At 46.3% G+C, this 14521-nt stretch overlaps 1 protein-coding gene across 1 annotated transcript in view; it reads left to right on the forward strand.

Moving 5' to 3' along the window:
• The first annotated feature begins 2154 nt into the window (after positions 1-2154).
• TNS2 (tensin 2) overlaps positions 2155-14521 on the forward strand; it is a 186609-nt gene continuing 174242 nt past the window's right edge. Inside the window, exon 1 of the mRNA XM_040425785.1 lies at positions 2155-2271. Within this exon, the coding sequence (XP_040281719.1) occupies positions 2197-2271 (75 nt within the window). The 5' untranslated portion in view covers positions 2155-2196. The remainder of the gene's footprint in view (positions 2272-14521) is intronic.

Raw genomic sequence — 14521 nt, forward strand, 5'->3', positions numbered from 1 at the left:
GAACATGGATGCATTTTTATACAGACCACTCGCAGACAGTATTCATTTATTTTGCACACTTATATAGCGCTAGTATATTCCACAGCGCTTTACAGACATCACCATCAGACTGTCCACAATGGGGCTCACACTCTAAGGTCCCTATCAGTATGTCTTTGGAGGGTGGGAGGAAACCCACGCAAACACGGGGAGAACATACAAACTCCATGCAGATGTTGTCCTTGGTCGGATTCAAACCTAGGACCCCAGCGCTGCAAGGCGCCAGTGCTGCCCACTGAGCCCCCGTGCTGCCCGGTATCTGTGTACTGTCTGTTTTTCTGAAAGAAGATGCCTTTGGACTGTGCATTAGGCCTCATGCAAACAAACTTATTTTCTTTCCTTGCCTGTTGCGTTTTTCTTTTCGGACCGTATACGGAACCATTCATTTCAATGGGTCCGCAAAAAAAATGGAAGTGACTCTGTGTGCATTCCGTTTCCATATTTCCGTTCTGCAAAAAAATAGAACATGTCCTATTAGGCTCCATTCACACGTCTGCAAGTGTTGTCCGCACCCGCTCTGCAATTGTGCGGAACTGGTGCGGACCCATTCATTCTCTATGGGGTCGGAAGAGATGCGGAGAGCACACTATGCGGAGAGCATTTCCGGAGCGCGCCCCCGATCTTCTGGTCCGCAGCTCCGGAAAAAAATAGAACATGTCCTATTCTTGTCCGCAATTGCGGACAAGAATAGGCAGTTCTAATGGGGTGCCGGACGGGTGTATTGCGGATCCGCAATTTGCTGATCTGCAATACACTATGGACATGTGAATGGACCCTTAATCGTCCGCATTATAGACAAGGATAGGACTGTTCTATTAGGGACAAGCTGTTCCGTTCCGCAAAATACGGAATGCACACAGACGTCATCCGTATTTTTTGCAGATCCGTTTTTTGCGGACCGCAAAATACATACAGTCGTGTGCATGAGGCCTTACGTTTACTTTTTGCTGACAGCTATGTAAGGGCAGATTTAGATATTTTTATACACGCAATAAAAATTGCATTGAAAGCGTTTAAAAATGCTCTGCAGTTTTACCAGGTTTGCTGTGCTTTTGTGGTGTTATTTACTGTGCATTTCACTTGTATAAATTGCACTTCCAATAACTATATCACTCACTGTGCGTTTCCAGCAGTGTTTTTACCACATGGTCAAAGTCATTTTATGTAGCTGCTGTATACCCTCAAGTCAATAGGCAGCTATAGCCAAATTAATAGGGGGCCTAGGGGACCATAAATGGTTGTGGACCACTTCCTGTGTGCCTATATTTCTGGATGGATGGCGGTCGTGCTGCCCGTGACTAAAAAAGTATGGCCAAGTTGTATGCCTAGTAGAGGCTGTAACTACTAAGTTGTGTGCCATTACTTGATGCCACCACTGGCCGAGCTGTGTGTCAATACTAAAAGCCAACAAGCTGTGTGCCCAATTGTGGACTGTAACCACCAAGCTCAGTGCCCCGTTTGTAACCATTATGCTTGTAGACCCACTCAGAATAAATGGGGTCATTTATCAAAATGGTGTAAAGTAGAACTGGCTTAGTTGCCCATAGCAACCAATCAGATTCCACCTTTCATTTTGGACAGTTCATTTGGAAAATGAAAGGAGGAATCTGATTGGTTGCTTTGGGCAACTAAGCCAGTTCTACTTTACACCATTTTGATAAATGACCCCAAAAATTGTGTTACTTTAAACTTTGTCTCAAGTACTGTGTCTGCTATAAAATGTGCTAAATACATTAATATAAATGTATTCGCCTGTCCACATTCCTTTTTTTCTTTTTCTTTTTTTTTCTTCTATCTTTGGCTAAATATAATGCATCAAAAACTGTGGGGCAGATTTCCTAGTGTTTTGGGAATTTTGATGCCATCTTAGTGCTCTGAGATGTCAAGCGTTGGACGAAAAGCTAGCTCTAAAGCACGTGGTCCCTTTAAATAACAACCTCAGCTCTGCTACATCTGTCATACTAACACATGACAACCCTGATAGTACAAAAGGATAGCTTTATTCCAGTGACTGCTACACATCAGGCTGTAATGAGGTGACTGCGCCTCTAGACCGCCCCCAGGAGGAGCTCTGCCCTCTGCTCGCAGCACATCTAGCACACACACACACACACGGCTCTGCTGTGTCGCACTGCTGCGTGGTGGCTTGTGTCCTGCATGGGCTGTGCGGGGAGCTGTGAGTTGGAGGGACAGGGGACTGGTCGTGCCAGGAGGACGATGCATCTGACTGAGGTACAGCTTGGCACCTCTGCCAATAAGAACTAACTCCTAATTTTAACCTGTTTAATGCTGACAAGTTCTGAGGAGGAGAGGGAATGGCAAGAATTGGATGTTACATGGACTGTGCATGAAATTCTGTGTTTTCCATAGGACTGCAAGTAAACCTACTACATAAAATCAACAGTTTTTATGGCATTCAGCTCTGCTACATCAGTGTATGGCATAATGTATGTCGTTAATTACTTTCGTCATCCATAATACAGCAGATTCCAGTAAAAAGAAAATGTAGCGTTTAGTAAGGCGGCACGGGCTGACGCGTTTCGAATCAGTTTAGTAATTCTTCCTCATAGCATCATTCTGCGTCCTCAATAAATTCCTGCGCTGGAGCCCAAGTGCCAGGTCATGGATGATGCTGTCTCCACTACACCAAGCGTTTCGTGCACTGACGACTACTGGGGTGTAGTGGAGGAGCTAACGCATTCTGGTGGGGGCTGGTCTGTGCCCCCACGGCCCCCCTTCCCCCCCGACTCGCAGGTGATAATTTAGCCAGTCCAACCAATAATAATTGCTGAGTAACTGGCGATAACCAATAAAAATCTGTTTTAGGCCTCCTGCACACGACCGTAGGTTTCCCGTTGCCGTATTGCGGACCGTATTTGCGGATCCGCAATATACGGGCACCGTTCCGTGTGTATTCCGCATCACGGATGTGGACACATTCACTTCAATGGAACGGAGATGCGGAACGGAACCCTACGGAAGCAATACGGAGTGCTTCCGTTGGGTTTCGTCCCGTACTTCCGTTCCGCAAAAAGATAGAACATGTCCTATCTTTTTGCGGAACGGCCGGATCGCGGACTCATTAAAGTGAATGGGTCCGCGATCCGCTGCGGCCGCCCCGCGGACAGTGTTCGTGCATTTCAGCTCGGCCTTATCAGTCAGATAACTGGAGTCATTTTTGGTCCTAAAATTTCCTCACAATCAGCAAGAATTTTCCATTTAGGACAAAGCAGATAAAATACGACTTCCCGTGTGGAGATGGTTGTGGTCATAGCAGAAGTTTTCTTTTGGTCATAGGTGTTACATGAGATAATTGTATATGTACTGTGCTGTATATGTATGGCACAGCGATCTCTCCCGATCCTGCCGTACGTATGCATGCTCAGCTTGGCCGAGCATGCGTACGTATGGGAAGAAAGAAGAAAGTCACTGCCAGCCCACCTCTGTCAGCGGCTTATCCTCTGAGAGCGAAAAGATCGGGCAGTTGAAATCCAACATGCCTGATTCTGATTCCTCCGACCTCGGTGTCGGGGGAGAGTCGGCATACCCCATACACATTAGATGGTCAGCTGAAATGAGTAGGTGTGCCGACATATAGTTACATAGTTAATAAGGTAAAAAAAACATAAGTCCATCAGGTTCAACCAAGGGATAGGTGGGGATGTGAATAAACACATTGGGGTCGTTTATCAAACTGGTGTAAAGTAGAACTGGCTAAGGGTACTTTCACATTTCACACTAGCGTTAAAGTTTTCCGGTATTGAGTTCCGTCAGAATCCTAATGCATTCTGAATAGAAAGCATTCCGTTCAGGATACATCAGTTCAGTCCCTCTTACGGTATTTGGCCGGAGAAAATACCGCAGCATTCCAGAACAATTGCCATTGGAATGTATTAATGCAGGATCCGATACCAAGTGTTCTGGAAAACCGGATCCGGTTTCCCGGTCTGCGCATGCGCAAACCTTTAAAAATGTGACAAAAATAAATACCGGACCCGTTTTTCCGGATGACACCGGAGAGACGGATCCGGTATTTCATTGCATTTGTCAAACAAATGCTATCCGTATGCATACGGATTTCCGGATCCGGCAAGAAGTTCCGGCAATGGAACTTTCTGCCGGAATCCACTAATGCAAGTTGGAAAGTACCCTTAGGCTACTTTCACACTAACGTTTCTTTTTTCCAGTATTGAGATCCGTCATAGGGTCTCAATACCGGGAAAAAAAAAACGCTTCCGTTTTGTCCCCATTCATTGTCAGTTTGTAACTGAATTGACAATGAATTGTCAAATATAACTGAACAGAACGGAGTGCTCCAAAATGCATTCCGTTCAGTTCTCATACTGGAGAGCAAACCGCAGCATGTTGCGGTTTGCTTTAAGTCCTGGGATGCGGAGCAAAACGGATCCGTCATGACCCACAATGCAAGTCAATCCGTTTAACTCTTACACAATCTGACACAATAGAAAACGGATCCGTTCCCCTATTGACTTTCAATGGAGTTCATGACAGATCCGTCTTGGCTATGTTAGAGATAATACAACCGGATCCGTTCATAACGGATGCCGACGGTTGTATTATCAGTAACAGAAGCGTTTTTGCTGAACCATGACGGATCCAGCAAAAAACGCTAGTGTGAACGTAGCCTTAGTTGCCCTTAGTAACCAATCAGATTCCTTCTTTCATTTTCCAAAGGAGCTGTCCAAAATTAAATGTGGAATCTGATTGGTTGCTATGGGCAACTGAGCCAGTTCTACTTTACACCAGTTTGATAAATGACTCCCATCTAATGTGTATGGATGCGTTTGATCTAATGCAGGGATGGTCAACCTGAGGCTCTCCAGCTGTGGCAAAACTCCAACTCCTAAAAATGAAGAAACTTTGCATGCACTTCAGCCACTCGTACAGCGCCAAGCACAACCTCCATGAGCTACAGTGGCAGAACGGCATCCCCCGACATAGGCTGATATGCGAAGTTTCCACCCGTTGAAATTCCACCCTCCATATGTTGGACCAACTGTACGAACAGAGAAAGGCGCCTACATCTCACGGCCTAATGAGCCCTGTGGGGGCTGAACTGGAGGAGCAGGAGGAGGAGGAGATTGAAGCACAAGCAATGTTTAGCGAAATGGGTGTTTTTTCTACACAGGTGACAGGAGAGGAGGAGCAGGAGCAGCCAGAGGAGCAAGAGGGAGATGAGGAAGATGAGGCAGATGATTCAGACACACCATGGCAGTATGCAGTGGAGATAGAGGCAGGGAGTCCCTCCGAGTCACTTGCGCAAAAGGCCCGCTGCATGCTCACTTGCTTGCGTAGTGACAGCCGAATTGTCACCATCCGGCAGAGGGATGACTACTGGCTCTCCACCATGTTAGACCCTTGCTACCGGTCCAAAATGGGGGCCTTTTTTTTACAGAGGGAGGACAAACTGAACTACTATAGAGACATCCTATGTAGTCAGTTGGCCGCTGCCTATCTGCGCCACCGTCCATCCTCTCGCAGGTCTGACCGGGGGCCCTCTGCGCTCACGTTCCACTGCCATGGCAGCCTGAGTCTAGAGTCGCTGATGAGCAACTTTCTTCTCCAGCATAGTGAAGAAACTACTCACCAGCTGCTAGACATAGAGCAGAACCTTAATCAGCAGGTGGTGGCATACTTGGAGGGCATCCTACCAGCCGTCACTGAAGATCCACTGGACTACTAGGCAGCCAAACTGGATTTGTGGGAGTAACTGGCCAAGTTTGCCCTGGAAAAGCTGTCCTGCCCGGCCAGTAGTGTGGCATCAGAGCGGGTGTTTAGTTCGGCGGGGTCCATAGCTAATCCAAGGACAACTCGCCTGTCCACACAAAATGTGGAGAGACTGACCTTTGTCAAGATGAATCAGGCGTGGATCAGCCAGGATTTCCACCCACCAATGCCTGATGCATCAGATTAGATCATCCATGCTGCCTCACCCAAACCTTGACAAAAGAGACCGGTATCTTCTGGCTACCTGCCTCAGCTACTATTCTGATGCTGCCACCCGCCTGATGCCACACATCTGATGCCAAGTTCTCCTTCTTACACCCACCATCGTCAGCGGGTACTGTTATTGCCACCCACCTCCCCACTCTGTCACCGGGTCACTCTGTGGTCTCCTCATGCTGCTGCTTCTGCCACCTCCACACTATGTCACCTTGCCACTCTGTGGTCTCCTCTTGCTGCTGCCACCGCCACACTATGTCAACTTGCCACTCTGTGGCCTCCTCAAGCTGCTGCTGCCACCTCCACACTATGTCACCTTGCCACTCTGTGGTCTCCTCATGCTGCTGCCACCTGCACACTATGTCACCTTGCCACTCTGTGGCCTCCTCATGCTGCTGCTGCTGCCACCTCCACTCTGTCATTGTGCCACTCTCTGGCCCCCTCATGCTGCTGCTGCTGCCACCTCCACACTATGTCACCTTGCCACTCTGTGGTCTCCTCATGCTGCTGCTGCTGCTGTCACCTCCACACTAAGTCACCTTGCCACTCTGTGGTCTCCTCATGCTTCTGCCACTTCCACACTATGTCACCTTGCACTATTTATTTGACCCTTCTTCTGATCTGTCAGAAGGAAGGAAAAATTAGACGCACAACGGATCCTGTCTGTGTAGCAGCTGTAAGGCCTGTATGGTCCTATCAGAATTAGCTTATGATTTGGAAGCCAAAAGCAGGAGTGGGTACAAAACACAGAAGACATGCAAATATTTCCTTCACGTGTCCTGTTTTTTTGGCATTAGCAATACTGATGGATTACTGACCAAATGCTGACCGAGTGAAGGTGGATTCTCAACAGACAGGATCATTTTTTGGGGGGTTACTGTTCTAACGGATCAGAGGAAGGACAAAATAATCAGTGATGTCAACACAAACTTACTGCTGACACCCTCTCCACTCTGTCGGGGGGCTCTACTTGTATAAGCGTTTGATAGAACAGGTTCTGTAGACATCTATGTGGAATCAGCTGACGACGGTGTAAAAGGAGTGCGCTTCTTCTTAACGCTAACATCGACCTGTAAGGCTGAGTTTATATTTGCTCATCTCTAATTATAATTAAAAATCTAACAGAACATATTAAAGGGGTTCTCCGGGAAAGTAGCAAAATTAAAAAGCATCCCATACACTATTAAAGGGGTTGTGTCACAGCAACAAGTGGCATTTATCATGTAGAGAAAGTTAATACAAGGCACTTACTAATGCACTGTGATTGTCCATATTGCTTCCTTTGCTGGCTGGATTCATTTCTCTATCATATTATACACTGCTCATATCCAGGGGTTACGACCACCCTGCAATCCAGCAGCAGTGGTCGTGCTTGCACACTGTAGGAAAAAGCACTGGCTTCTCTTGTGGCTGGAACCATGGGAATGCACATAGGCTGGTGCTTTTTCCTATAGTGTGCAGTCGACCACCGCTGCTGGATTGCAGGGTGGTCGTAACCCCTGGATATGAGCAGTGTATAATGTGATGGGAAAATGAATCCAGCCAGCAAAAGAGACAATATGGACAATTACAATACATTGGTAAGTGCCTTGTTTCAACTTTGTCTACTTCACGGCCGCTGGCTGGGTACATCTGATCCTATCAGCATTAATTAACGCTAGGAGCATCAGGTACTTTTGCATCTGGCCAGTGACCGCAGGGGCCCTCCTAAATTCAACTTTGTAACTGTCCTCGGGATGGTGATACAGTTGGATGCTACAGTGGGGTGGCAGTGTTTTGTGCTGCACTGTGGTATTTGGTTTTGCTGGGGCAGTAACCCAGCTACAACATAGGGGCCACTTTAAATTCCCCCTGGGTGAGTTGCTGGCTTTGCCCCTGCAGCCACGGGGTTGTGTCCTCATGAGATAATAAGAAGTGATGCAACATCCTGTGTCACATGACTGAGCAGTGTATCGGCACAAGGGGGTTCGGGAGGATGGAGGATGCAATTAGACATGAAGATCTCAGCAAAACTGACTGTACTATTTAACGAAATGAACTTTTACACCCTACTTAACTCTTTCAAGGGGTTGTCCCACCACTTAAAAGTAAAAAAAAAAGGTTCAGAACGTTTTACACATAATAGAAGAAGTTGAGCTCCCCTTCCTGATCCAGTGCAGCTCCCTCTCCTACACTTCCCGTCCTCCACCGATCTCTACTTCCTGGTCTCACCTGACATTGAAATTTGACTTCCCAGCCAATCAAAGGCTGAGATGGTTCCACTGCGGCAGATGATTGGTTGAGAGCTCACACTTCCACCATGTTGACAAGGAGCAGGAGGTACAAATAAGAGCAGTGCTGGAACGGGAGTGTTTTTATAAAAATTGTAGGCCACCAAAGCTCCCCAACCTTTGCATCTCATGTGAAAGAAACATAGCTCCAAAGGTCCTGGTGTGTTCTTAAAGGGGGCTCCTATCCCAAACATTTAAGGCATAGCCACAGGATATCAGCTCTGAAACATAACCATCCAACTCATCCAGCCATAGACTGGAGAAGTGACCAGTCTATGTGTGGATATAGTCAAGTAACCCACACAAGCCCCCCAAAAAATCTATGGACCTTGACTATGACATTATTATTTCTTGATAATGTTTCAACTTCATGATTTGTTCATTCCATATTTGCTTCCGGGTTCAATGATGGGATCCAACCTTTTTTACAGTGTCACCCATTCATTTTGGGATTTCATCAATACTTCCCAACCGGGACCATGATGTTTTGTTTTATTGGCAATTAATTTTTGCGGGACAAGTTGTACTTTATAATGGCACCATTTACGGTTGCATACCATGTAGTAGGAAGCGGGAAAAAATTCCAAATGGGGTAGAATTGGGAAAAAACGTAATTCTGATACAGGTTTTTATTTTATTTTTTTACATTGTACACTATGCAGTAAAATTTACCTGTTATCTTCATTCTCCAAGTCAGTACGGTTACAACGATACCACACTTGTATAATTTTATTTGCGTTTTACTACTGAAAAAAAAAATTAAACCTTTGAGGAAATTTTTTTTTAGAACCATATTCTGACCCCTATAACTTTTTTGTAGTTATGTGTATGAGGCTGTGTGAGGGCTAATTTTTTGCGGGACGATCAGTTCTTTTCAGTGATACCAATTTGAAGTGTGTGCGACTTTGTCATCACTTTTTATAAAAAAAAATATTGGGTAGTTAAAGTGACAAAAAATGGCAAATTGGCATTTTTTTTTCCTGTTACGCCATTTGCCGTATGCCATTAATATTGTTATATTTTAATTGTATGGGCATTTTTGCACGTGGCGATGCCCATGATGTTTATTTTTTTTTATTAAAGTATTTTTATTTTTATTTTAAGGAAAGGGGGGTGATTTGAACTTTTTTTTTTTTTTATATTTGTAAAAACTTTTTATTACTTTTATTTAAGTCACCTTGGTTGATTATAACTGGCAATCATTAGATTGCCTATTGTGTTTATTGATGTCTATATAGACATCATTGAACACCTCATTTGCACCATACCAATACAATGCTGCCACCTAGTGGCCTGTATTGGTATAGTCATCTAATAGGCTCTGAAGCCTGCTTGAGGCTTTAGCCTATTAGCGCAAGGTAACAGGTTCCTCGATCTCTGCCGGGGAACGCTGTTACTGGAGCGGAAGTGCGTGACCTCCGCTTCCGGAATGCGCAGATGCAGTGGTTACATTTAACCATGGCAACTGAAAGGGAAAATGTATGAGATCAGCCTTATGGCTGATCGCATATACATGTACTGCAGGTCTCTGCTATTTAAAATTGCAGAAACCCGGCAGCTATGGAGCCCACTGCATGTGCGAGCGGGCGCCATGTTTGGGGACTGGACCTCCGCCGTACATGTACGGCGGAGGTCCTTAAAAGGTTAAAGGGGTTTTCTTGCACTTAAGGTGGGTTTACACTGCACAATGTAGCAGCCGATTCTCAGGAAACAAGCGTTCCTTTCGACAGTCAGCTGCTCGCTCAGTGAAGGAGACCTCTGCATTTACATGAAGCAATCTCCTTCACAGTATGAGGACGAGGGATTGCTATTACTTGTCCCCATACAGAATAACGGTTTCTGAGCAGCAGATTGCTGTTTAGACCGCACAAACTACTGCCCAGAAGCCATGATCGGTGGTGCCTGCACGAGCGACAGGATCACCGTTCATTCATCTTGTGATCGGCGGCACATTTACACTGACAGATTGTTGGGAACAAGCTTTCACAGGAATGGTCGTTCCCGATAATCTGCCCGATAATTGACTCAGGTCAATCCACCTTTAGATATTGAGGACCTGTCCTCAGGATAGCTCATCAGTAGTGTTGAGTAAAGTGAAGCATTCGAAGCAAAATTCGGTCCAAAGTTTTCCTAAAACAGTGAATCTGAATTTCCTTGTGATACGTGGTAATGAATCAGGTTTTCCTAAAATGGTGGCTGCACATGTTACAAAACTAAGTGTAGAGGAGACAAGCTTGGGAACGCAAGATCACCCATAATGTCATGCAGTCAGCCAATCCACAGATAGCGATCCTCTGTGATATCACAGCCCTATGAAACCCTCAATCCTGTGCGGTCTCCGCCATTGTCCTGTGAGCTGAGCATAGGGAGAGGCGTGGCAAGTGCTCATGTGCTGGAGACAGTGTTTCTGAAAACAATTGATAGAAGAATATTGGAGAGAGAGAGTGCAGGGAGAGTGCAGGGAGAGTGCAGAGAGAGTGCAGGGAGAATACAGGGAGAGTGCAGGGAGAATACAGGGAGAGTGCAGGGAGAGTGCAGGGAGAGTGCAGAGAGAGTGCAGGGAGAATACAGGGAGAGTGCAGGGAGAGTGCAGGGAGACTACGGGGAGAGTGCAGGGAGACTACAGGGAGAGTGCGGAGAGACTTATGCTGCGTCAGTTTTATTTATTTATTCCTACATTTACTTATTCCTACATCAGCCATAAACTAAGATATGTAATTCAATACCAATAAGATGGAAGCATTTATTATTCCTTTGCCAGCATACTAACCAATACCATCCAGGCTGCACCCCTTAGGGGGGGGAGGTCGTAATGATGACTATCCTCATCTTTTGGATTTACTTCTTCCCAATCATCCTTCAAAGTCTCCATGTCCTAGAAAAGTCAGCAAGATGCAGAGGAGAAACTGGATGTTCCTGATGACATATTCCCATCCAGGGGCGTAACTACCATAGCGGCAGACCATGCGACTGCTATGGGGCCCAGGGCAAGAGGGGACCCAGTTGGGATCATCCCCTCTTCTACTGGGGGTGAAAACTTTGTCAGGACTCTAAAGAAACAACTTTTAGCAAATGAGGCAGTGGAAAAAAAATTGCCCAAGGGTCTTTGAAAGGGGATTAGGCGGAAACCCTTCTATCCTGTGTGGGGGGCCTGGTTTGATCCTTGCTATGGGGCCCTTACTTCTCTATGTAGACCACATATTAGATGATGTGGAAAAGGAGGAAAAGCAAATGGCAAGAGAAGGGCTCCCACCTGTAGGACAGAGAGAAGTGGGTATGCCAGAAAATTGTGCCACCTAACCAGCCAAACCCCATACCAGCAACAGCCCCTGTTTAAAGGTGCTGCGCAGTTATTAACAATTAAAAAGGACTATACAGTGCGTTCTTCATTATTACATGAAAGGCATCTGTAGGCTAATTGGCCGCAGTTCACCGCAGCATGGCTGAAACCTACCTGTGTAGCCATACCCTAAGGGCTCATTCACACGGCCGTATGAACGGATCCGCACCCGTTCCGCAATTTTGCGGAAGGTCTGCGGATCCATTCATTTCTATGGGCCCTCAAAAGATGCAGACAGCACACCGTGTGCTGTCCGCATCCGTTATTCCGTACCGCGGCTCCGCAGAAAAGATGTCCTATTCTTGTCTGCAATCGCGGACAAGAATAGTCATTTTCTATTATGTTTGCGGCCATGTGCGGTCCTTAAATTGCGGAACGCACATGGCCGGTATCCGTGTTTTGCAGATCTGCAAGGCACTACGGCCGTTTGAATGGGCCCTAAGGCTGAGAGGCCTGAGCATAGCTGATTTATAGAGATTTGTGACAAATTAATTCGTAGCGAATCAAATTTCTTGGCAAACTTTGGCAAAGCTGCTGAATTGTATTTTTCACAACTTCGCTCATCTCTAGTCATCAGTATTAGGCCCCTTTCACACGGGCGAGTAATCCGGTGACCCGAACTTCACAGAAGTTCAGGTTTGGGTCAGTTGTAGTGCAGATTGTATTATTTCCCCTTATAACATGGTTAGAAGGGAAAATAATAGCATTCTGAATACAGAATGCATAGTAAAATAGGGCTGGAGGGGTTAAAAAAAGAAATAAAAAAATTTAACTCACCTTAATCGACTTGTTCGCGCAGCCGGCATCTCTTCTGTCTTTATCTGTGAGCAATAGGACCTTTGATGACGTCACTACGCTCATCACATGATCCATCACCATGGTGATGGATCATGTGATGGACCATGTGATGAACGTAGTGACGTCATCAAAGGTCCTATTGCTCACAGATGAAGACAGAAGAGATGCCGGCTGCGCGAACAAGTGGATTAAGGTGAGTTAAATTATATATATATTTTTTTTAACCCCTCCAGCCCTATTGTACTATGTATTCTGTATTCAGAATGCTATTATTTTCCCTTCTAACCATGTTATAAGGGGAAATAATACAATCTGCACTACAACTGACCCAAACCTGAACTTCTGTGAAGAAGTTCGGGTCTGGGTACCACAGTCGGTTTTTTTATCACGCGCGTGCAAAACACATTGCACCTGCGCGATAAAAACTGAACATCGGAACGCAATCGCAGTCAAAACTGACTGCAATTGCGTTCCTACTCGCGTGAGTTTGCCGCAATGCACCGGGACGCATCCGGACCTTAATCCGGACACGCCCGTGTGAAAGAGGCCTTAGATTGGTGGGCAGTGATGGTCAATTCGCAGCGTTCGCCAGCGAACACATGCGGGCTGCCATCTTTAGACTCACCCGTCTGGCGATGCACAGGTAAGCCCTTACCTGTGCCTGTGCCGGGAGCCGGTCTGAAAAAAAACGCAGTCACCGGGAGCAGGCAGTTCCGAGAACAGCCCGATAAAGGCCCCCGGGGGCTGTTCTCGGAACTGCCTGCTCCCTGTGACCTACCAATGAGATGTTTGGGGCACTGGAAACCATACAACGGATGGAAGGCTCTGTCCGCTGTGTAGTTTCCCGTGTCGTCACTTGAATGAGAACTGTGCTGCAGTACCCGGCATGACCACTACGCCGTGGACAGGTCCTTGTGCTCCCGGCTCAGTCCACTGTATAGTTTCTGGCAACGGGGACTCCACAAAACAGCTGATTGGTGTGGATGCTGGGTGTCCAACCCTCAGAGATCTGATATTGATGATATTAAATTCCAGGATGAACACAGATGTGGCCTCGGATAATGGGATAAATTCCTAATCCCTGCTGCAGCGGAGCTGTGTACTTTTTTTATTAGGAATATTTTTCTAGCGCTCACTTTGTTCTTATCCAGATGCCTGACATAAACATCTTACACAGAGAGGCCTTTTTAATAATCCCTCCGGCTCATAAATATGAATAACAAGAATGTGGATGGAGAAGCTCTATCCTGGTGGGTGTATGATTCAAAAATGTGGAGCATTCAGAAAGCTGAGAAAGAACTGAAGGCCCCTGTTTTTGGCTTACCCTCTGCTATTTCGTGTGTATACTTAGAAAGCCATTGCGGTCAGTGACGTTTTTGTAGGGGTTCTTCAGGAAGGAGCGAGGTTCGGTGGCAGCCCCTGTATATACACAAGTTTCCATCATCCTACATAAAACCTTGCGTCATGTTAAGCTTCTTGTCTTTCCTCTGTAAACACTCCTGGCAGAAGGTTGTGAGTAGATGAGATAGTCTGCTGTTCCCGGAGTTGACTTTCCTAGAGAATGCATTATAGGTCTATTACTTCTATGGATATCATTTATATTGTAATAACAGCTACCTCCCCAAAAAACGAATGTAGACTTTAGTTTCTTCTAGGTAGATCTATGCCTTTTATTCTATGCATGTAGAAATTTTGATAAATTGGCTTAAAGGGGTTTTCCGGGACTCACCCGCGTCACCTGCAATGCTAGGGATCCTCGTCCCTGTCACTGCCTGCCCCCTCCCGACACCGGATGTTTTAATCTGCGCACTGGGAGAAGCAGCGGCTGCCGTGCTGGGACCAGGAGCGACGTGGGGAGCCAGGTAGGTAGAATCAGTATGAGGGGCGGGGGCATATGGTGGGGCATTTGCAGGCTCGGATCACCCCTTTAACTGTCCCCAAGTTGTGTGGATCGACCGATTAGACACTTGGTCACGAAGCGCATTTATTTGTAAGTAGTGGGTGCAGTGACAGGGAGCGGCGATTGTGCCATCCCCCATGTCATTGTACCCCTCAGATGCCGCGTTAATAGATGATTGCGGCATCTGACAGTAATAAGACAGTGTAAAAT

This window comes from Bufo bufo, chromosome 3 (assembly GCF_905171765.1).
Source record: "Bufo bufo chromosome 3, aBufBuf1.1, whole genome shotgun sequence".
NCBI classification, from domain to species: Eukaryota; Metazoa; Chordata; class Amphibia; order Anura; family Bufonidae; genus Bufo; species Bufo bufo.